Here is a 24,308-nt window from a genome sequence, read left to right on the forward strand (position 1 = left end):
TTTGGATTTAACCATTTGTCACCATATCAAACTGGCCATTTCCAGCGTGACTGGCTTTTAGACGGGCTTCGTGTCTAAAATTTAGTATCTGATTTATTAAAGATTGAGCGATGCACACAGAAAAATAAATTCAATTATTTCGCCACATGAAAAGGATGAGAACATTGGTTGTGAGTGTGTGTTGACAAATTTGTACAATTATTTCATTACAGCTTGGACAGAGGGGTTTGAACACAACTCGATGATGTTTGCCGTCTTGTTCGGAGGGAGGATGTGCAGTCACACATTTCGCACATCATTGCCACATCCTACAACATTTGGTCAGCTGATAATGTTGGTTTGACCTTCAGCTTCTTGACAAATGAGATCAAGTCTGTGAGGGTTTGCTGGTCACAGATGCCCGACTGCAGATCCGCATTTCAGTGCAATTTCAATCAATTTGCTGTTCTTTTTTTTCCCGCTTTCAGCAGTCTGGAGAGAGAACTCAGATTTCTATTTGAATCTGTGTGCAATGTCAATTGCAGAAAAGCTCTCTACCACTTAGAATGTGTTATATTTAGTGTGTCGGAGTTCCTGACCCTGGGTGGGTGCAACCACTGTGACTTCTGCCCGCCTTGACGTCTCATGCGTACCCTCCATCGAGGAGCAGCTGAGCTGGAATGTCCTTTCTGGGATGAGGGATCAGACTGCCACGACAGCTGAAAGCTCCAGTGAGATGACCTGGAGAAAGATTGTTGTCATGTATGAAACAAATTGTTGACTGTCACGATTGTGTTGCTCATAAAGTCACATAGTCATGTTTCGAAAATGGCAGCATTTTATTTGAGATCTGAACAGTTGCTGACTGTGTTTTTTTCTTGCTGCTTTTCTTACACTGCTGTCCATAGACAGCAGAAAACCGTTACTGTGTAGTCAGTAAAGTTTTGTATTTTTATATTTGTTTTGTATTTTGAGGCATTTGTGTTTGTATTTTTATTTTGTGGCATTTTGTACATGTTCAACAGTTTTTAACAGGACGATTAGCAACCACGTTAGTGGAAGCTAATGTGGATCTCCTATAAATAAACAAAAGTCCATACATGTTATTGGATTAAACAAATTTTGAAGCTCCATTGACTGCAATGTTAAAGAAAATTTAAAATTGATTCATGATCCAGGATCTCCTCTGAATCATCAACAAAATTGTACCGACTGTTCCTGGTAACATTCCTAACATTTCCTGAAAATTTCATCAAGATCTGTCTCTAACCTTTGAGTTATGCTGCTTACAGACAGACAGACAAATGTCGGCACAAAACATAACGTCCTTGGTAGATAAAACAAATCTTTTCCACATAAGGATCTATTTTGCAGCTTGTCACCAGCTTCACGAATGGAAACTCAAAGAGTCTGTTCATTAAACGAATGACTTGTATATTTTTAGTAATGTGTTAGAAATAAATCACTCTGACAGAGTGGCTGCAGAGCTTTCATTCCTCTCGAACACATACAAAAGCCTGACGGGTTGTTGAGAGCTTTTCTGCTGTTAAGGCTGGAAACAAAAAAAACAACAAAAAACTACAATCCCATCATCAACTGCCATTTATTAGTATCAAACCACTGCTACAAAATCACATCAAACATGATGAAAATGGACTTGCATATGTGTTATACACAATGTAAGCTTCAACGTAAGTACATGGATTTTCTTATTTCTGGACAAATATCAATATATATATTATATATGTATATATAGATATATCAATGCCACTTAAAGCCATAAATATCATTCCAGTGACCTAGAGCATATAAATGTACAACTATATCCCTGGTGGCTAAAGGACCTTCATACACATTTTATTAAACATTCCCCTTTCAGACAACTCATCAGGTTATTTTTTTAAGCAGGGCAATTTTAACAAATCCAAAAAACAAATAGTTAAATGTAAAAAATAAAAATAAAAAATCCCATTAGCCTTTCAGTGTCCATTCCCATTTTGTGTAAAATGAACAGAATATATGCAAATATATTCATTTACATAAGAAATGTTGCAACTCATACGTTGAATCCATGTAAACAAACACAACACTGAGGACACACAAGATGAACCGGTGCTACGAAGACTCATTTACTGTGTCATTCAGGTGTGGTCTGCTGTTTCAGGCATGAAAACAAATACAGTAACAGTCAGGCAAATTAGCAAAAAAAAATTACGTGGCAGCTCCGCCCAATCTTTCCCGAAATCTGACAACTGCCCAGCAGCTTCACGCGAAAAAAAAAAAAAAAAACACTTGGCAGCTTGTGATTCAGTCATCGGCGTCATGGAGAGACCTTGCTTAGATAGCTCGCTTTAAAACCCCAGCATTATCTCATGCTCTGCATCATTGCCTGGCAACTTATTTTCCAGTTCAGTGGAAATAATGAGGGACAGATTGACAAATACTTGATGCAGCCTCTTTTCAAAATGGCATGTCCCTCTATGCACTGGCAGCTGCCACATTATCAGAGGGATTTAAAAGGAGATGCAGAACAACACAAGTCAAATACTGCTCACTGTTCTTACACCAATGGAATGATTTCAGATGAGAGAAAGAAGCCTTTTCCCCTAGTCCATTTAGAATCAAATGAAATGTGCCAACAATCTGCTTATGTATAAAGAATATCCCCCCCCCCCCCGTGTTTGACAGGAGGGTTAGCTTTTGCCTGCTATGCAACAAGCATATCAAATACTACTAAAGAGACCGTTATAATGCTGTCAACTTGGCGCGCTGTTTAGGGGAGCATGATAATGGTTGCAGAAGCAACGCAGCTTCAGCATGTATGACAATGTCCTGGTTAAAACGAACAAAGGCACGGGAAGGGCTTCATTAACCACAGGGTCAGAAGGAGCCCCTCTCGCGCGACGACTCCACTCTCCTCCTCTCTGTTCCCGCTGGCCTCAGATGCCACAACACTCCAAAATACAGTCCTGTCATTTCCATAATATATGCTGCCTATATTTTGCTCCAGGATTTTAGCCGTTATGGACGAATTCATCTGTTCAATAAAAATTGCATTCATTTCAGATTTAGAGCTCGAGTCACAATACACTGAGAAAATGTGCAGACATGCTGAATATTTATTTCGGCTGTTATAAAAAAAGTGATTCTTTGTTTGAGTTTATACTAAAGACGTTAACACAACTTATAAGCAGAATTTTCAGTCCTTATATTTTACCTGATGACATCCAGAATGACTGTCTGAACCCTGATTCTATTTCTCTGGAATATTTATACAAGATTACATTGTTCCTTAATTATGAAGTATTTATAATTATAGTAATTCTGCTGCCACTTTTTTATTTTCTTTAATATGCTACACAACATTGGAGTTAATGTCAGAATATATTTTGTTTTCTTAAACCATTTGTCTTCACACCAATACATACATGTAATTTTATATTTACATAAAACCTATAATACATGGAGTGTTGTGTTTTTTTAGGTGAACATTTTCCATGTGAAGATGTTCTAAGTAACCAATTCAGAGATATTTGGCAAATCAGTAAAGACTGTGAACAGGTTAACGTTGTGGCACTGATGCTGAAATTAGGATTAAGACTGATAAAATACTTTAAAGGCACGTTCAGTACAGTACTTGCCCCCCCTCCACGTGTTTATGATGCAACACACCCAAACTTTGTGGTAAATGCTCTCACACATATCAGCCTGATTGTAATGAGGTGGGATGAGAGCAGGGTGGGGGCATGCTTTAAAATTGGCAATTTGAAAATTCAGGGTGGGGATTGTGGGGCCCTAATACTATGCACCAGCATGAATATTTATAATCCTCTTATCTTACATTTAAGAGTGGAGCGCTATTTTTTTCCTGCTGTCGGTTGTGAGTGCGGGGCGAGGCAGTGATCTGTGCAGGTTGGTGGGGTGGCCTCTTTTCAGCTTCGACATCAGCGTGACTTTTAAGCAGTAGGCCACACAACCGTGACGGTTTCAGTCAAGAGTACGCCGGTTGTAAGATACTCAAAAGTCTTTTGGTCTTGGATGATATGACACACCCCAGATGCATTATGGGAGAGCAGTGATTCATGTTTTCTTGATCACACATACTAAATGGCACACTTCGGTCAATCATAATGATTCAGTGCAAACCGCTGTTAATCCTATGTACTGTGGCATCTGGCCATCTGAGCTCAGGAGGATTTATAGAGTTTGAGGGTGGAGGGGAGGAGATCAAATATACACGATACTGTAAAAAGAGGCTGACTCAAGTGGCAGTGTGCAAACAGGGGAGTCACAGCAGCATTTGAGCCAGGGTTGGCCTGTGTGGGGTTCAAAGGAGCCCAGTGGCACTTCTTTAATGGGCTAACAACATCCTACGAGCACAAACATATTACAATTTAATAATCTGTGTTATTGTCAGCTAAAGTTATTTGTGTGGAAACCCAACTACTCACCTTTGTTTGTTTACACTTAACAAAATTGTTGTGCGAAGGCTTTTTCACTGTCTTTAGAAATATGATGCTGGCTTTATCCAAGCAAAAGATATGCCTCCAATGCAGCAGCGTCTGTGCAACATTTGCATTGCGCAGGGTTTTGTGAACAACAAAGTAACACAGGAAACTCAATTAATCATTTACCTTCCCGTCTGTTCAGAGAGTATAGGACGAGCCATTCTCTCCAACCAAACTTTTCTCTCCGAGATAACAGGTGAAATAAGTGCTGATAGATCTTACGTAGTCTGAAAATAAGAAGCCTGATCCACTTGACTCTTCAGTTTTAAAGGAAGGGAAAGGACATTTCATGTTGAAATCCATTTGTAATGGTTCTAATGGTGCTCTCAACAACCCTTTTGAGTGCTCATTAACTCAGATGTAGGTTTATATTGTAACATGAAGACTTTTATTACAAATAATAGTGATTCGATAGGGACTTAATACCATTTTTCAAAATAATCAACATCCAGTACATTTCATATGGAATATTAGTATGGTCTTAAAGTGCTTAAAAAAAGCAATCAACTTGACTCCGGACTGTTACCATAGTACCACGATAATCTTTATGACTCAGAATAGCGGACGTTTTAAGTTCATCAGCAAAGTTGATTTAAATAAATCACAAAAAAAGGAAAAAAATAAGTTTTATGGTCTGTAGGAGGAATTATTTTCGACCAGATTTAAGAACTTGGAAACAACTGGTTCCATTCATAAAAAGTATGAATATCTGTAAAATGGCCACCTCAAAAACACAGGTTAACTTTGACATGCAGCACAACCATACTCTCTGCACACCGTCAAACACGCAAGTGTGGAAACTATGACTACACACTGGCTCTAAAGATCAAAAGATATCCTATTTTCTCCAAATATACACACATTTATTCTGTTCTATAATACTGTAATATTGGTTTGCACCCTTTTTTCTTCAAAAAGTAGGTAATTTGATTGCAAACATTGTTCTTTTGAATGCACACATCTGCCAAAAAAAAAAAAAAAAAACAGTGCTGGCATCTAAATGAACCCAACAGCATTATAAACTATGCCATACTGCCTCATTCAAATAAATGTCGCATATCCGGTTTTACATGTTTCAAATGTATTTTTATACATTGTTTTCATAAATGAAGAGAATAAATATACGTCTGACCCATTTCAGTATACCTCAACGTTTAAACAAGATCATATGATGCAGTATTTTCATAATTTGTAAAACAAGCTGATAACCATTTCAGTATAAACAACAAAAGAAATATAATGTTTAGCAGACAATAAAAACAAATCCTCACAAAACGTAAAAGTAACAACAGTGTTTGTGCTTTAAGTCTTTTTACTGCGATGGCTATTTCTCTCTCGGTTTGCAGTTACAAGTTCACGTGAAAATACTGCATGAACTAGGCTACTCTTCGTCCCTAAATCTCAGGGCAAAATACAACACAGTCCGAGTTCAGATTAGATAACAAGTCAACCTGGATGACACAAACTGCATCTTGCGTAGATGCAACTGGCTTATTTGAACATACTGAATTTACTGATTCTGAATTTTATTCCTCGTTGGAAAGATTCAATAATCATTAGCATGTCAAACAGAGCTGTGTCTCATTGAAAGCTTCCGGAAGTTCTTTATAGGAGACTTGTTTTAATACGGTACTATTAAGGCAATACAGTACAATATCTCTGTTTACGCCATAGTGTGAAGATACTCGACAATGAATATGCCGTGACAGTCTGGCTAAAATGAGAAGCAATCTGAGTCTCGATATGGCTGATTGCAGTGAAGAAAAATGACCTGATGGTAAATCTTCTTATATTGAAATAGCCTTTAGCCATGTTTGTAGCAATTGGCATGTTCATAAGCATTGTTTTTCAATCTGTTGCTTGTTGGTGTCAAAAATGCTTAATTGTTTTATGACTTTTAGAAATCACTAAATATATTAATGTATTTGCTGGAAACCTTAAACTGCATGGCCACCAGCTCTACGGTTTCACAGCCTTTATTTGATAACTGGTACTTTAAAGTAGACATATATATATATATATATATTTACTTTTCAAGAGACTGCAATATATTCAAGTATTGAATCATCTCTAAGGAAAAACAGAGGAATTAAATACTGTTCTGCAGAATTACGTTTTCCCAGAATCCATTGTCTATGTATAAAGCCAGCCAAGAACTTCAACTGACCCACAATGAGTCGCTGTGGGCTTTCGGCAAGTAGTTGATCCGTAGGAACATGACAAATTCGGCGATTCTGCTGAGCGGCCCACTGGGAGCCCGATGTTTAAGGGGAGACGCTTAACAGCTAAACTCGGGCTCTGATTTTTTCTCCTGAACTGTAAGAATGTCACTGAAAGAAGCATGGCGTATACGCTGGAGGATTCACATTTCCATAAAAAATGTAAACATCGGGAATCAGTGTTCCTCCCTTCAACTGCACAAACGTCATGATCTTGGTCAAATGAGAGAAGCTGGCCCCGCTTTCAAACAAAAGCCTACACTCTACTAAAGTATAAAGATACAAGATGGTATACTTTGCTACTTTGACAGCTGCCTGATCAAATCCATTTGACAGGCATGGTAAGTCGAGGACCCACTTCAGAATAAAACAAAGCACACCTTTAACACTGTTCATCCACCTAATGAGACAGGTCCAGAAAAAACCACTGCCTTTTTTGTCTTTTTTCCCCCCATGTTTTTTAAGCACACGCCATAATTCAAATTTCTATTGTTCAGGATCTAAATGTCTCTCAAGCAACTTATAATACATTCAATACAACCCTCTGTGGTATTAATGTGTACTGACATGGTAAAGTTGTCTTTTAATTAAGTCACGTACAAAAAAAGATGAAAATGACCTTTTGCCTTTCAGAGAAAGTAGCTCAGTTGGGAAGTTTGGGGGCGCTTTTGATATGAATGTAGGTGGCGTAGGAGTGGGGGTTGAGCAACAATTTACAAGGTGGTCAATCAATCAGAAAACAAGAGAGGAAATAATGATCATAATAAAAAATAAAAGAAAAACATCAACATGTTTACACGACAAAAAGGTAAAGAAAAATAAAATTCCACAGAAAGTAACGCTGCTTATTTTCCTCTCACGGCTTTTCAGCAAAACTGTACCAGATTCGATTCCAGCCATCAGCAATGTCAAAAAGGATTCATAAATGCTCTCCACAGTCATTGTGTCTGGGCTGGCCTCTGCTAGTACATGCTGATGAAGGAAGACAGAGCCAGGACCAGGTATCGGCAGGCCAGCGGGATGTATGCACTTCCTGTGCTCCCATAGGGTGCAGTGTTGGGAGCTGTGGGCAAGGAAATAAGAGAAGCTCTGATTAGTGTTGATTGCACTTTTACTCAGCTGCACCAACCATTTCAAAATCCACAGTAAGCTTTGTATGGCGCTTCCAAATGAGGCTGTAAAAACTGCAATTACTGTACCGCTGCGGTTTTGAATTGGTTACTCCATTTATAGGAACCTTAACGGCTTTGCCGTTAGCTCTGCAGATCAGAGGCGGAAGAAGTTCTCAAATTCTGTGAAATCAAATATACCGATTACATTCAACTGCATGTTGGATCCTACAATAGTTGAACTATTGAAGTGTTATCATCATACTTTAAAACATTAGAATTACTATAATGGTAATACTAATGCTGTGTCCAACACGAGATAAATGTGAGGGGGTCATGCAATGTGTCATCTGCTGAGTCAGGCTACGCGCCTATCTTTACAGATGCAATTTAAAAATAAGCAATGCATATAAATAAATACATTTTTAATTTATTTTAATTATTTAAATAATTTAAATAGGGACAGTACATATTAAAATATGTAAATATGCCAGATTATAGCCAAAGGCTAATTTCGGTAAATTTCTGTAAATACATTACAGGTGCCACTGAGATAGGAAAGAAGAGGAACAATTTCCCCGTGTTTGAAGGGGAGATGACTCTTGGGTTGAACTGACAACTCATAAACATCTGAAATGTGCCAAGAGCCTCAACGAGACAATTATTTTGCAACGAGACAGCAAGTTGGGAGCATTTATTTAGCCTTTATTAATGACCTTTTCGGCTTTTTTTCACCGCCGACACTATCATCTTGCTCTCTAACGTACAATCTGTATGATTGTAGTCCACTAAAGCCGGTGATTAAAACCTCTCCTCAGAACAGATTCTGGGGATTAATTGACAGCTCTCTCACTGTGCTGTGAGAGGCGGGACAATTTCAACACATTGACAATGAAATATCCAACAAAGTAGAAATATACCTTTAAAACTCTATTACGTAACACCAACCTTCTAAAATACCTTTCACAAAGCACATTTTTCCAATTCCTGTCTTTAACATTACTAAAGAAGCTGTCAGTGCGGGCGAGGAGAACAGACGAGGGCTGCGCTCGGCCTTTGCTTTCCTATCACGGGCAGCTTTGCTTTGTTTGTTTGTGTTTCTCGGAGCAGCGGACAGCCACAGTAATATGAGCGGGTCTCTCTGGAGAGATGTGTCAGATGGACAGAGATGAAGACGGCAGCCTTTCATTTGGAGGGGTGACTCTGCCTCCTCTAACTTGTAGCTACACACACATCGAGCATGTTACAAGACCTGTCCTCTCACTGTAACGCACACACTTGTGTGTAGACATGCATGTCTACACACCATCATGCACAGGCATGCAAACGCACCGTGCAGCAAGCCGGGCTGTGGTCTGTCAGGGGAAATCATGTGCTGCACAGCACATATCAGCAGGGTACCACTATTTACACGGCCAGGTAATTAGTTGAAAATGTTATTCCTGCGATGTGGACCTCACGTCACACAAACACACCGAGTAAAGTAAAAACCTCATGTCAGGCGCCCGCACACACACACACGCACAAAACCATGAACATATAAAGTCAATTTCTCCATTTATTCCTGGGGTTATAAATAACCGGTAGAGGATTTGCAGGAGAGGATTGTTATCTCGCTGTGTTGTAGTTATGGTTGTTATCCAGTATTTATTCAATAAGAACACAAACTGCTGGCCATTAGAGTGGAATATGGCCGCCAGTGTTTTAAAATAAATGCAATGGTGCAGAGATTGATCTTTTTTACCGACATTATGGAAAGTTTGGTGACGATTTTAACAGCAGATTGCGGTGAGAGAGGAAACAGACACACCTCTCATTATCACCCGACACAGCGCTGCTTTTACGGGAGATTTTAAAGCATTATTTGCCAGTTTTGACGTCTACCTTTTTAAAAAGAAAAGTAGCTTCACTGACCGAATGAAAATATAACAGAAAAGTAAATATCAGTGCCTAGAGGGGCAAAGATGGATACACATTCTGATGATGTGTGCGTTCGGTGCATGCTCCTCTCTTATCCCTCCCTTTGTCTGCCTTCCCATCTTTGTCTCTTCATTGTGCCTCGTTCTCTCTCTCTCCCCGTATCCTCCCTCCCGCTCTCTCTTCTCCCATCCAAAGTACAGGATAATGACACAGTTTTCCCGAGCTGTGAGAGCGAGCCGAGAAAGGGTAACCATAGCAACAGCTCTTGTCCTGCTCTGCCGGCGCAACGTTGCCAGAGCCTGAGCGTGCTGTATCGTGCTAGCCACGCTAGCAGAATTGTGTGTGCATATGTGTGTGTGTCTGTGGTGGCGGGTAGGCAATAGACAGATGCCACTACTGCCCTTTCTCAGTTTCTCATTTTATCAGTGTCAGTGTAGTTTCTGGCTCAGTAACTACCGCAGTTAAGATCTGACACACGGCTGCTTTTCATGCAGCAGTTCAGGGAGCAAACGGGCAAACACTGGCTCTCTGCTAGGACTAATGTTGACTGGACTGGATACCACCATAATAAACCCTTCAGTTGCATCCAGGAGGGCAAATGTTTAGTGAGGCTGGGGAAAGTCAGCCTTCCTCCTCATAGTGTTTGTTTTTTGGGCTTGTTTAATATCTTCCTGTGTCACTGAGAAAAAGCGGCCTCCTCCATTGTTTTGACTGTGTGGGTTGTAACTTGCCATTTTAATTAACTCCCCAACCAGGAACTGCCTGCAACACAATTATTCTGCTTATTAACATGAAGGGGATAGGGAAAGGGGAAAGCAACAGAGAAGGAGAGAAAGTACGCACAAAAGAAAGACAGATACGGGTGAGACGAAGGGGAATCAAAGGAGGAGAGAGTTCGGGAAAAAAGGAAGGACAGTGATTGAAAGGGGTGCGAGAACGACTCTGCAGATGGGAAAGCAGAGGAAGAGGAGGGGGCTCTGCCTGAGCTATAGCTCTTTGGGGTTTGAATTTAATTGCCATGCACATCAGTACCGAGCTACAATAATGTACCAGCATTCCAGACAATATATCATAGAGAAACCAACAGCGTCAAGATGCGCAAATGGTGGGAAGACAAGCAGGGCTCCAAAGGGAGAGGAGTCGAGGAGATAAGTGGAGATGAAAGCTATACACTTCAATTACTGTTTTGCAACTGAATTGAAATGAAAAACTAAAGCCTCCCAAGCTCCAGCAAGACTCATATGAAAATAACAATCCCTGGCGCTCTCCTCTGATTCTGGACTGAAGCCATAAGCTTTAAATAGTGTGCTCTCTCTCTCTCTTGTCCTTCTTCCCTCCCTCTTCCCTCTCAAATCTCCATCGACAGCAGTTTTGTCACCCACATTTCACATGCACAACAAATGCTAAGGTCCTTAACCTCAGTCACTGGTGACACAGATAATGAATCGTGCTGAAATACGCAACAGGAGCACTCGGTGCAGGGTTTCTGTTGAGCACCACCTCGAGTGTTATGCATTGCTCTGTAATTCACTGGAACGTCACCATTCATTAAGTAATAGTGTGAGTGCCTTTCCCTTCCTCTTCTCAGCCCATCAGGCACACTGGGTTTGTCAGGTTTGTGCAAATCCATTCAGAAACCCTCAAGGCCATATTGGCTAGTGTCACATTTCACACAAGTTCTTTAATGCATATGAGAAAATGCAAAAATCCCCCCCCCCCCAAAAAACATCCACTGGATTGAGTCCCAAATTCATTTCTCTGTCGTTTAAAGGATGATTCATCCCTTAAATTGGTCGTATCCTCCAAGCAGGCTGTCGTGAACAGCACACAGTCAGGCATGCAGCATTCCAATATCCCCGAGGACACAGCTTCAGAGCCGGGCTCTTCTGAGCAGGGGGCTTGGGGAGAGGTTCAGTGTCCTTGACCATCAATCATCAGTGGCCTTTGGTCCCCCCCCCCCCACCACCACCACCACCACCACTGTGAGAGCCCACATGAGACACTCCTGAGCCAGAACTGATCCTGTACACATCATGCTGTAAATCGAGCTGAATCCCTCTACATGCGAGGTTCCCATGAACCGCCAAGGGTGTCTTTAACAGTACAACCACAAAAAAATGTCTGGCTTGGTTCGTTTCAGTCCAAACTCGTATCATGCAACACCCAAGACATTTGATGAGCTCTGCCCTAAAAGTGTGTGCTGCACTTCATCGTCTTTTAAAGTGCCTTTACGCCGAGCGTGTGCAAACACTTGATAGCGATAGCTCACTTCACTCCACTGAAAGTGAAATGCATTCTTCTCCTCTATCATTCATCTTGCACCCTCTTTCTGGTAGCACGCTGCCATATTGAGTCGGCGCACAATCGACTTGCAGACCCTTCAGCGCCTTCATCCATTTCTCTCTCCACTCCTCCAGTTATTGTATAAGCAAAATGTTCATCATGTCCAGATATGATGTTGAGAACTCATCACCTTCGCCTCCCGCTATGATCATCACACACTTCTGCTCCACGGGGTCCTTATTCACACGGACCTTCAAGCTCATTAGCTCTACCAATCATTTGCATTAGTCCTAGTAATGAAAAGCTTCCATTAATAAGATGGCCTTCAGAGATCATTTACCTTCCTCCACCTCCCAGTACTGCCATACCCCCCCCCCCCACACACACACACACAGCCTATCTCTCTCTCTCTACAGATCCTGGTTATCATCACCCAGCAGAATGTGTTTTGGGGCTGAAGATCAAGCTCTAATGGTTCCTCTCAGCATTAATATCGAAATGGAGAGTGACTGAGAAAGGGAGACGGGTCACCTGATAGCTTACTTAGTGAGCTGGGGGCTCTCGATTACAGGCAGGCTTTGGCCTTCAACTTGACTTAATCAACGCCTCTGCAGGGTATCTGGACAGTGTGAGCTGGAGGAAGAAATCCTTACTGAGAAGACATTTCCGGCGTTCTACATACAGATACGGTTCCTGTTCATTATTGATCGACGTCTCACTCGCTCAGGCTTCTCCTCTTCCTTTAACAGACTGTACGGGTGTTCCTTTTATTCAAGCTGAATAGTGGAGTCTGCTGAGAATCAGAGTGACCTGCATGCATTTTTATGGCGCCCATCAATTCAAGGACATACTTTCTGCAGGAAATCAATGAGCTTGCAAATGATGTCCTTTATATGCACGACGATGGATACATCTCCATTAACAAAATGATTTATACTTTTTCTCCCCTCTGTTTTTAGAAATATAAAGAATAAATCTACATCAGCACATTCTGGGAATAAACAAGAAAAAAAAACAGTGCACATATTTTAATCACTGCATTTTGAAAAGTATAATGGCTCTATGACTTTGGCTGCCACTCCCACTAAATCTCTTTAATGTTTGAGGCTTAATAAAATACACAGGGACAAACAAACAATGTCAGCAGGTTCATGCAGCCCCTTATTCCTTTCTCTCATTTTCACTATTGCTATAATTATCCTCCTCTCATATTTGGGTCTCTCACTTCCACAATCTCTAATAATTCCCCATTCCTTCCCTTTGTCTCTCTCACTTTTTAATGCCTATCAGGCTTTTTTTTTTTCTTGCCGCGGGCCCAAGGATTTTGCTGAGTCAGTTGCTCCTTGGCGACTGCACCCCTGTGATGATGACGGCGACAATCTGGCTGGTTATGAGGAATGTTGATGACAAGCCAGCGTTACTGTACTCGCATCTCCATGATTTGCCTCATCAATATAGTCCGATAAGATCTGATCTCCAACCAGGAGGCAACTATCTCTTCCTTCCCACTCCTTTTTTTTTTTTTTTTTACCAATCTCTTTCGCCTTTAGCCTCCTTAAATCGCAATTCCCTGCTGTTATGTATGTAGGATTATGATAAGACAGCCCTCTTTTATCAATTTCCATTATGGTGCTGATAACACAGCCGGCCTGAATGTGGAGGGTTAAGAGCATTTTCTTCTTGATGGATATGAGATAACTTTATCACTGCACATTGTCTGGTTATCAGTTCACCTGGGGCTATTCGAACCTGACTGGAATTTGCTTGTGCAAAACTGTCTCCGCACAAGCACATGAGCCTGAACTAGAATTTGCACAGATGGTCACAGTGTATGGAGGGCAATCCATAGTTTTTCTTCATATTTACCTATCCTGAGCTGTTAATTGATTTCTCTTAGATCAATTCTGTGGTTTACAGAAATTGTTGGCCCAAATAGGGCTGAATCAATTGCAGAGTGATTAGCATGAGCAGTGGAATATTTGTAGCTCAGGCACTGCATTCAAATTGAGGCAGCGCAGAGGAGGGGCACAATCCAACAGAGGCACGAGCCATATGTTGATGTTAATTATTGCTAGCTTAAAGTCTGCTTTGGTTGGTGCACGCCCATAGGCTGTGAGAGTGTCACGCATGAAATATTCTTTTATTACACTGAGACAGAACCTGAGGCAGTCGATGCACTCCAGTTTCTGCTCCCCACCTCATAGCTGTGTGCCTGCAGGAGGTTCAGATAAAAGCTGCACCATCTTGAAGTGAGCACCACTGATTCAGATGTGTATTCCACACAGCCACATGAGCCAGACACCATTTAGAAAGGGTTAAGTTGGGAGCTGATGTATCGTTCCAACTTATTTTATATGCCTTCTTAATGTAAAACACTACAAAGTGGCGTTTCAGATAAATGCATTTGTGAAAACGTTATGTATAATATTCCTCGCGTGTGAAAAAAAGGAACTATGGTACGTACAATTAAATGAAAATTGCAAAAGTTACTGGTATCATTGAGACATTTCCCCATGTGTGACTCGGTTTAGCTGCATAGGTCAACATGCTTTCCTGAAAGGCAGCTTCGTGCATCACAAACATGCTTGACTGGATGTTATAATTTTATGAATAAAGGCAGACAATACTTCACTCTGAAATGTGTCACATCCAAAAAAGGAAATGTTACTCTTATCTGCTTGAACAGAACCCCCCCCCCCCCCCACACACACACACACACACTCCAAATCCACTTTAGCCTTTCCCTTGGCTTATCCCATCTGACGCACCCACACTATCAATATGCAACTTTCATGGCTGCATAAATACCAGAAATGATGGTGACACATACTCTCTCTCTTTGATGGGGGGGGGGGGGGGAGTGGTGTTGACTGCAGCATCGAAGTATGCAAGTACCGCTCTCTCTCTCTCTCTAGCTATGTGTTCCTGTTTTTCACATGAGGTCAAACATTATTGACTGAGATCACTGAGGGGAATAAATCTGCGTTTACTGACAAATTGGACCGGTGGATTGACCCCTGGCTAAATTCAGCAAGGTACCAGGAGCTGCAAACACACACACACATATTCATCGCAGCGCCACACAAAGACAGACAATCATTCACACACACATTCACACCTATGGACAATTTAGTGCACATGTGTCAAACTCAAGGCCCAGGGGCCAAATGTGGCCCTCCAAGCAATTTTTTTTGGCCCGCGAGAGCTGTGTGCAGACATTTGTTTTTGTAAAATACTGCATCTGTCACACATGTTCTTAACAGCCCACATGTGTTGGATGTACTGCAGTTCTGCCCCTCTCAACTGTGACAAAAGTCTTTTGAACAAAGTTAATGCCATAACTTGTGTTAGATAATATTTTTGCTGAGCGCCATATGTACATATGTACATATGGCGCTCAGGATCAGCACTGGACCGCTCCATAGGTAGTCGGCTATATGGAGCTGTCCAGTGCTGATCCTGAAAGTGACGTCTTTTCTGCGGCATTAACTCGGGGAATGTTCTTTATCTTGCCCACTCCGGTTGTTGTTTTTGGTTTGCACATGTCCATGACAAGACAAGGTGGTGGCTTTTTGGTTTTGCTTTGATTTTGTATCGATTACCTTTGTTCCTGCGTGATGATTGCATTTGAATGGAACTTTTCCACATTATTAGATGTTATGTTAATTTATTCCCATCACAAACTTTGGTTCATACTTATGATTTTTCTCATTTACAGTATGGCTTTATCTTTAAAAAAAAATTGACATCAAAACTGAATATTTTATTGTAATTACTGGGGCTGCTAAAGAGTTAAATAAAATAAATAGTTATTTAACAGCACGTTAAGGAGTAGTTACATTTATTTTACATTAAATGACATTACATTTAGTTACATTTTTTACTGTGTTATGGTTTACATTTGGCCTTTGGTGGGCAAACATAATGCTAATGTGGCCCTTGGAGAAAATGTGTTTGACAGCCCTGATTTAGTGCAATCAATTCACCTAATTTTGCATGGGGTTTTTTTGGTGGTGGGAGGAAGCCAGAGAACCCGGAGAGATCCCACGCAGACACGAGGAGAAAATGCAAACTCTTCACAGAAAGGCTGCAAGTGGGATTCTCCTGGATTTAATTTGCAGACTCACTGAAAAATGACACACCTGTTCATTTGGTGCTTTAATATTTACAGTGGCAGTATGTGTAAGATGGGCACAAAATAAATTGCAGGGCTCATATTCATTGGAATGGAAGAATTATTTTTTATGGTTTTCATAACATAAAGGAATAAGCCAAGTTTTCATGATCCACAGACGACCCATCATTATTCGCTGGTTTTGGTTTTTGCATCGGATGTCTTGATACTTAAAATTTAGAACAAACATAAATGTAAAGTAAATTCTTAATGAAATATGATTTTAACTAAATACTGGAGTTGCTTGTCATCTCAAAACTCATATAAAAGAGTCTGCATATCTTCAAAGTAAACTACAGAGTATTAAAATGCAATTTAGTTTCAACCATATAAAAGCTATAAAAACAAATTGTCTCTGTAATAATAAGCGATAATCTGTAATTGTGATATCGGATCCCTTCTATGATTCATTACTGGTGAAAGACACAAGTCCATTTCCAGTTATTATTTGTTGCTTCATGTTAGGATGCAGATCTACGGCTGGAGGCCCAACTCCGAGCCTCCCACCATCACTGAGATGTTCCTATGCAAGATGGCATGAGGAATAAAAAATGTGTGGTAGAATACTCTAATCCACTCGTCCCCTTACAAAGGTGCTGAGACAAAAGCGCCTGGATCCGTCAGGGCTAATTAACAGTGTCGATGGTGACACGACTCTGGCTGGTGAGTAACTTGGGCAATTGATTGCTTCAAACACGTTAGCCTATTTGAACAGGAAGGAAGGGCTTTGATTTTAAAAATGTGGCCGTTTATCACATCAGAGGCCTTGGCGCATTACGTCTCAAGATAGTTTAGCCAAAGGCATCTCCCAGAGTGTTCACTTCCTTTATCAGTAATGTATGCTAAGAGGATGCATCCTTGTTAGAAGCCTTGAATAGCACATCAGCTGCAAGGCAGGGGAATACTAAAGGGTTAATGACCTCTTTTTGGGGGCTTCGCCCTAAACCACACGTATTTGCTCCATGCCATTGAAAAACTGAAGGCGGGAGTGAATTGAACTAAGAGCGCAGTGAGCTATGCGTGATGCACGTTTCCATGTGTGCTTTAAAAAAAGTGCATTAACTGTTAGCAATGAATCCCAGCCATCCGCCACTAACTCACACATACATGCACACTCTAGCACTGAATGGGAACTTGTGTGCTGCACTCTTTATTAGCCTCCTGGGGAGTGCATCATGCTTGGTGACACCGCTCCAACTTGCACCGAGAGCCTGTAGTATTAGGACCGGCAACACCGAAGAGGCCAAAGACGGCTGAATTTGAGCTGATATAGGACTAGCCTTATTTAATGAGACGATATCCAAGCCATTTACCCAAAGAGAATGACATTTCAGAATGTCATGACCTTTTCTAACTGCATTTAAAAATCTCCAAGGTTTTCAAGGTGTGGCTTGTCAGTAAAAAGATTTTGAGGACCCATGAGGGGTGGCAAACAGAGCGAAAGCATGATCTGATCATTTCATCGGTGGTTTGTTGCAGACACTGGCATCTATTGTTGGGTCTATTAAAATGTTTTTCTTGAGGCAGCGACTGAAGTGTTGCTTTCATGCATTTGCTAGTGTGTAATTTAGTGTGCACAGCTATAACTGAATGCATAAAATAGAAATGAACTGAAAGAAAATGCTTTGACACATCTTGTTTGTCAGTGTAATTTCTTTTGTTTGTTTTCGCCAGGACAAACGTGTGTTACATTTTTGTGGGTAATGGGCAGTCTGGACTGATCTAAGATTGAAGAAGCTCAGACCTCAGACATGATTGTTGGCGAGAATGAAACGACACTGCAGCAGCAGCACTGCACTGAGAGTAGAGTTCATGGAGAGAGGGCAGAGGGGAGAGATTGGAGACATCAAACAGGACAAAAGAAATAAGACGGAATCTAAAAAAAAGCCATTGTGGAGGTGTTTGGAGCGAGACTTGATATGTTGGCAGACAGGAAAGACTAATTTGAAGATGAAACTAGAAAAGCACTCGGAGAGCACGGACCTCCGTCGAGCAGCTCATTTCCTTCATAATTGAATTTACACCATCCACATGGTGATCTGGATCATCACCTAAAGGTTCTGAATTGTCCTTGGTATCTTCATTAACCAACCATGAAAAGTTAAAGTGAATCACACTTGATTAAATTTTAAAATGTAATATTCTGAATCTGATCCAGATCAAATTCTGGCCTAAGACAGTGCCTACATGACTTTGTCAAATTCCATAAACGTTAGTCAACAATCAACCGAGATATTGAGGAACAAATTTTGAAGCTCCATTGACTGCAATGTTAGCGAACATTTCAAAGTGATCCATAATCCACTATCTCTTTTGGATCGTCACCAAAATTTTATTATCTGTTCCTGGTATCACCCACAACATCAAGATCTGTAGAGAACCTTTTGAGCATGTTGCTAACAGACAGACATATGGACAAACACCGGTGAGTACATAACCTGAATAATGCATTTACTGAATGTCCAAGGGCAATGACAAATTACCCAGAGTTATCTTTCTGTTACAGATAAAAGTGTAATCTTTTACTTCAAAATTATACCCCTTTAACTCTGCTGAGTGCTTTCACCAAAGATGAGAGAGAGAGGGGCAAGACCCGAGCTGGTGCACAGTCTGAACCCAAAAAGACACTTCTTCCTGATTTACTGCAGCTTCTACTGTAAGTGTGTGGGTTTCTTCAATCATCCTCCTTAATGCAGTAACCATTAGAGTCTGTCCAGAAAGGGAATATACCCTGGTGTCTCAATTACAGTCCAAGACTGAATCTCTACAGCAGCTTTTCGTGACCATTAAAGGAAATGACTATCCATTTTCTGCTCCAGCTCTCACACAGCAGTAGCAGTCATGTCTGTTGTTATGAGGAGCAAAACTCATCTTTCCCACTGAAACATGCTATTCATCACCATGACTGCTGTGGTGAGAGAGTCAATTCAAGTTGGAAAAAAGGTTTGAATTGACAAAAAAAAAATCAAATTATTTTGTTTCTTTAACAGTAATTTCCCTTTTCTGATATATTCTATTAGCCAAAACTTTCAAAAAAAATGAAGTAATGTTGGTCTATAAGGAATAAGGAATAACGTGCTTTTATATTTTGAGTAGAGTGGCAGACGTGTGAAAGTTGCCGACTTACAGTCTGAAAAGCTACATGAGAAAGACAATTTTAGAAGTGACAGTAACAGAAAAATAAAAAACACCGCCTGCAACAAAAGCACAAATAACAGGCAGAAATAAAGGCAAGAAATAGAATTCTTTGACACGATTTAAAAACTGGAAAGGCTCTGACAGATTTCATAGCGACCACCAATATTACTCTCACAAATCCTGACAAATACACATGGATGACAAACAGAGTAAAAAAAAAGTGACATAGTTTTTCTGTGTAGTTTTTTTTAATGGCCGACATTCCAGAAGTGATGCAAAGAGGAAGAGATGATCAGAGAGAATTGTTCATGTGGGAACAAGGGAACGGGATTGAGCTGGATACAGAAGGCAGAGAGACTCGGTCAAAGCGATGTAGGGTAAGCGGAATAATCCACTGCAGAGCAGCACAGCCATTTACACCAGAAACCCACCAAAAACAGGTGAGAAGCAGGATCCTCGGAGGGTTCAGTAAAGAACAGTGAACGCTAAGGATGGTGAAATGTGGATAGTTATCAGTTTTTATAATTTGATTGGAGGGGAAAGTTTTAATTGGACCTTAATTAGAGTTCTAAATGCACTCTGAGTCAGTGCTAAAGAAGACACCCTCAGTTTCTCCGCCATCAGTTCATTTGCCTTAATAAATGGGTTAATACTGTAAGTGGTTATTACACGTACACAGAATTGTTTATGCTGAAGTGCTCACAATTGCTGCATCATCTAAACAAGGAGGAAACAAATTAGTCTTGGATTAATTTGTGATAAAGTAGGCAAAACTAAATGGGAAATAAAACTGTATCCACATCTATCTAATTATACTTTCTGTTTCAGAGTTTATCATTCATGCTATAGTTTAACGTGGCTTCAAACCAGTTTACTATTGCAACAGGTTTTCAACTGGGGGGGCGCTCACACCCTTCCAAGTTGACAGGACACAACCCTTCCTCTATTAACATTGTCCAGGGATCTAGTGGTCAAGTGTGATAGATGACATGCCATCTGCTTATCGGGTCCTTCCAGAAATGATTGGGAAATCTTGCTGTCAGTAAAAATGAAGGTCAGCATATCGCCTCAAAACAAACTCTACTGGATAGGAGTCAGGGCGGCGGCGGCAGAAGGGGCTTGCACGCCTCGTGATCTTGCCACTGTACAAGTGATAAGGCTGGTAGAAAATGCACTGCCAAAAAAGGATTATCTGTGGGTAGCTCAGCGTTTCTGACACCAAGCACGCTGGGCGAGGAGAGGGATTGCTGCTTACTCTGGAATTTACTCCAGGTCTCTATGATTTAGAATGCCATTCCAATCAAACTGTAAAATACAAGCTTATTAGTGGAAGATGTGCTGGATATTTCATAAGTGGAGTGCATCTATGTTGCTGGTGATGACTCACAAACCAGCCAACTAGACAAATCGGTGCCTACATATATTACAATTGCCAATTTACGGAACTCAACTTCAGAAATTCTGGCGTGCGCTTCTGGCTGCTGAAGTATAAAGAAACACTGTCATCAGCTTCATGTAGATTTTCATACTCAGGGGGCCCTGCATGGTTGATCTCATGATGCTGACTTCATCCAAAACTTCTGAGCTCCAGCAAAAACACATAACTTCAAGATCAGGAACTCTGCCATAGTTGATTTACAGGTCTTTGGGAGCTTCAGGGGTAAAATGGGACACAGACTGTGTGTGTGTGGTGAGAACAAAACAGTGCATCTAGTTTGGTACCTCTTTTCATTTGACTGTCAGACTGCTTATTTGCAGAGCTAGAAAAGTCTGAAAAGACAAAATATGGGATGTGAAACATTTGGTACTTGCTACTGATTGACGCAATTGCTTGCACCAAAGGTGAAACGAGTAAGGCATTGACATTCACAGAAACCAACACCAATCGCTACGTATCAGAGTTCATCACACAATCCTGATGGTAATTAAGAATGTAATGGGGTATCAGAAGGGTATTAAAGTTAAATTAATATTGTTGTACTTTCATAAGTTACTGGCAATTTTACTATTTTCCTGTTCACACCAGTTAAATCAGGATGATGGACTATAATATATGCCAGATTATCTGTTATGAAAGTAGTGAGCTCTGAGCTCAAGCTGTAAAATCATTTTCCTTGAATAAGACAACACGGGTGGCAGTTTCTCTATTTTAGTGGCTTATGATGCTGTAGCTTTCATGTTGAAATATAACCAGGGAAAACATATCTTTTTGATGTGACACCATATTGACAATAGCCCAGACAGTGAAGATGCTTCTCAAACAAAAAGAATCTCAAAGTCACTTTGCCTTCATTACAAGGCACCAGCTGATAGCAACCAATAATCAGCCTCGACAGAGGGGCTGTCCCTCATCCATAATGGAGCGCTCCCATTGAACACTGGAAGATTTCACGTTTAAAATGTGCTTCCAAACAGTATCTCTTTTATCACTATTAATTCCCACTGAAACATGAAAAAAAGTTGAAAATGTATTAACATTTAATGAGTGCCGTTAAAGATGCATTATGTATTAGAGCTAAAGTTAGAAAAATGTTGCAACTGCATTAAAAAAAAAACAGTCAGCTGCGGATTAAATGACCAAAGTAATCCATTACATGGTTTCAAAGAGAGGATAAATGTGCTTATGAGCTTCTTCCAGTAATATCCAGTCTAAAATTTACAAAGTGACAGCCAAGAGAGAATATTAATTTAGCACTTAAGAGAAAATGGTAAGTTGTTTCTTTACTAAAAAGGTTTCACACAGTATAATATCAACAAAATGCGCCTTGGGGTCCAACTTGGATGTACATCAGATAAATTAAGTGATAGGGGAAAATCATAATGCAACCTTCTTTAAAGTCATCTTCCAAAAAATAAAATAAAATCTCGATTTCAGACACAAATTGGGAAGCTATCCTTTCATTAAAGAAGCCTTACATGCTCACAAAAATAATTTGATTAGCACAGCCTCCTGAGCGCTGGGGAGCTGAGTGAGTGACTTTTGAATTTTGGAGGACTTTGGTAGAATACTTAATGAGGTAGATTATTTCTTTGATGCTGTTCCCTGGACCTTGAATAAAGAAAGACATATGACATGGCCTGGATCTAAATCAATATGAAATCTGTCTTCATTAAAGTTAGGAGACTTTCAATTTCAAAGAATACTGTGTAAGCATGGAACAATTTTGGATGAAATCATGTCTGCTTTCAAAAAGGTTGTTCCATCATGGATACTATTAACAGCACATGAACCTTCATGAACAAGATGAAGAAAGGGGGCGTGGGTGTGTAAACAAATGCCAGGCAGCCAAGACAACAGCACAAGACTTACTTTCTCTGCAATTAATCTCAATATACTTCTTATGGGGGGGCATTTTATAAAAAATGATAATAAAAAATGATCATCTTCACTTGGCTACACTCACATGGCCCTCATTTTTATATTTGTGAGCTAAAATGACATGTGGGAATCATAGTCATGCACATTATGTATAATTCATGTGATATTACTTGAAACAGTATAACTGTAGACCGTGTCTCACAAAAAAACAAAACAAATGTTGGGACTCAGAACAGTGTTGAGAACATTGTTTTTCTACTGTCAAGTGATTTACACAGATCAACAGAAGTGGAAGCCTGTGGGAGCATATAAATGCTATTATCACAGATCTACATTTCCTTGGGATGACATGTATGGCATCAAGCCAGCTGCCATACAGTATTGTTGCAGTACTCAAATATAGGTAAAAACATATATCGCCATATATGCTAAGGATAAAACTAGCCAGGGCATTTATTGCAAAAATAAAAGTGGTATATTACCATTTTATTCAGAGGCGTTACAAAAGTTCATGCAGTAGATGAAAAAAAAACATTCTGTTAAATCAACAACAGACTGTTTCTATTTCTGTCTCTGATCCCCTGACAAGTATGGAAATATATCTGCAAAATGTGAATGAGATAAGATCACTTGAGAAGGAAAGAAAATGTTTTTTAAACACCTGGAGGTGAAATTCAAGAGTCAAAATTCAAATACAGTAAACATATACTGGAGTAAAACTATTTCAAATAATAAACACTCTAAGCATTCAACTCAGGCATATGTAAAGCTTAAAGTTATTTAAATAACACAAATAGCATTAATATAATCAGCATGATGAAAAGGTAAAATGACATAATATAATTACACAGGTAAAGAACCCGTGAACGCATAACTTCCTTAGCAGGAGGAAAGCGTGAACTTTGCAGGTGCTGGATGCATTTTACTTTTAGTCTGGAATTAGCTCTGCAAGCTAAGCTATAGCTTGAGGCAAGTTATCATATTTAAAGTACAGACAGTGGAGCTGAATTAATCTCCACCACAAAAATGCAAATTACTATTAAATATTTAATCTAAATCGCTAATTGTCAACTTGAGTTGGGCGATAATTTTTATATACCAGTATAAATTCTTCCAATGATAAGAAAATGACTTATTCCGGTACAAATGATCGTTTAAAACAAAAAAACCCTAATTTGATTACGTGTTTTTCCTGCAACCGCCGTGGCGCGCTGTATTGGCGTCTCCCTTGAACCACAGCATGGTCCAGCAGTGGCGGAGAAATGCTTAAGAGCAGGAGGAGAAGTGGAGAATATAGACGATGATATTGTTGCCAAACAGGGAGGTACCTCTGTACTATGGAAGTGGTTTGGTTTTGATAGAGCAGATGTGGAGCAACAGACCATAATTTGCAAAGTTTGCAATGCAGCGGTGACGGCAAAAGGTGGGAACACGACAAATGTGTTCTAACATCTCATACGCAAGCACAGAGTTCAGTACGAAGAGTGTGCGATGAAGCGTGAGACGGAGTCAGTGAGCCCGTCTACACTTAGCCAATCAATGCAAAACAACTTTCGAAAGTTGAGTTGAAGTTTGCGGCGTTAGTTCAGACAATATTTAGCCGTATTACTGTTTTGCAATTTGCAGTTGGTACTAAACTGTGTACTTGAATTCTGAACA

General features: G+C 40.2%; 1 protein-coding gene across 1 annotated transcript in view; it reads right to left on the bottom strand.

Annotated features, from left to right (window-relative positions):
• Nucleotides 1–7,668: 7,668 nt before the first annotated feature.
• The window catches only part of LOC137912704 (neuronal growth regulator 1-like), a 102,610-nt gene continuing 85,970 nt past the window's right edge, over nucleotides 7,669–24,308 (bottom strand). The window contains exon 8 of the mRNA XM_068756838.1: nucleotides 7,669–7,769. Coding sequence (XP_068612939.1) covers nucleotides 7,669–7,769 — 101 coding nt within the window. The remainder of the gene's footprint in view (nucleotides 7,770–24,308) is intronic.

Source organism: Brachionichthys hirsutus, unplaced genomic scaffold (assembly GCF_040956055.1).
Source record: "Brachionichthys hirsutus isolate HB-005 unplaced genomic scaffold, CSIRO-AGI_Bhir_v1 contig_468, whole genome shotgun sequence".
NCBI classification, from domain to species: Eukaryota; Metazoa; Chordata; class Actinopteri; order Lophiiformes; family Brachionichthyidae; genus Brachionichthys; species Brachionichthys hirsutus.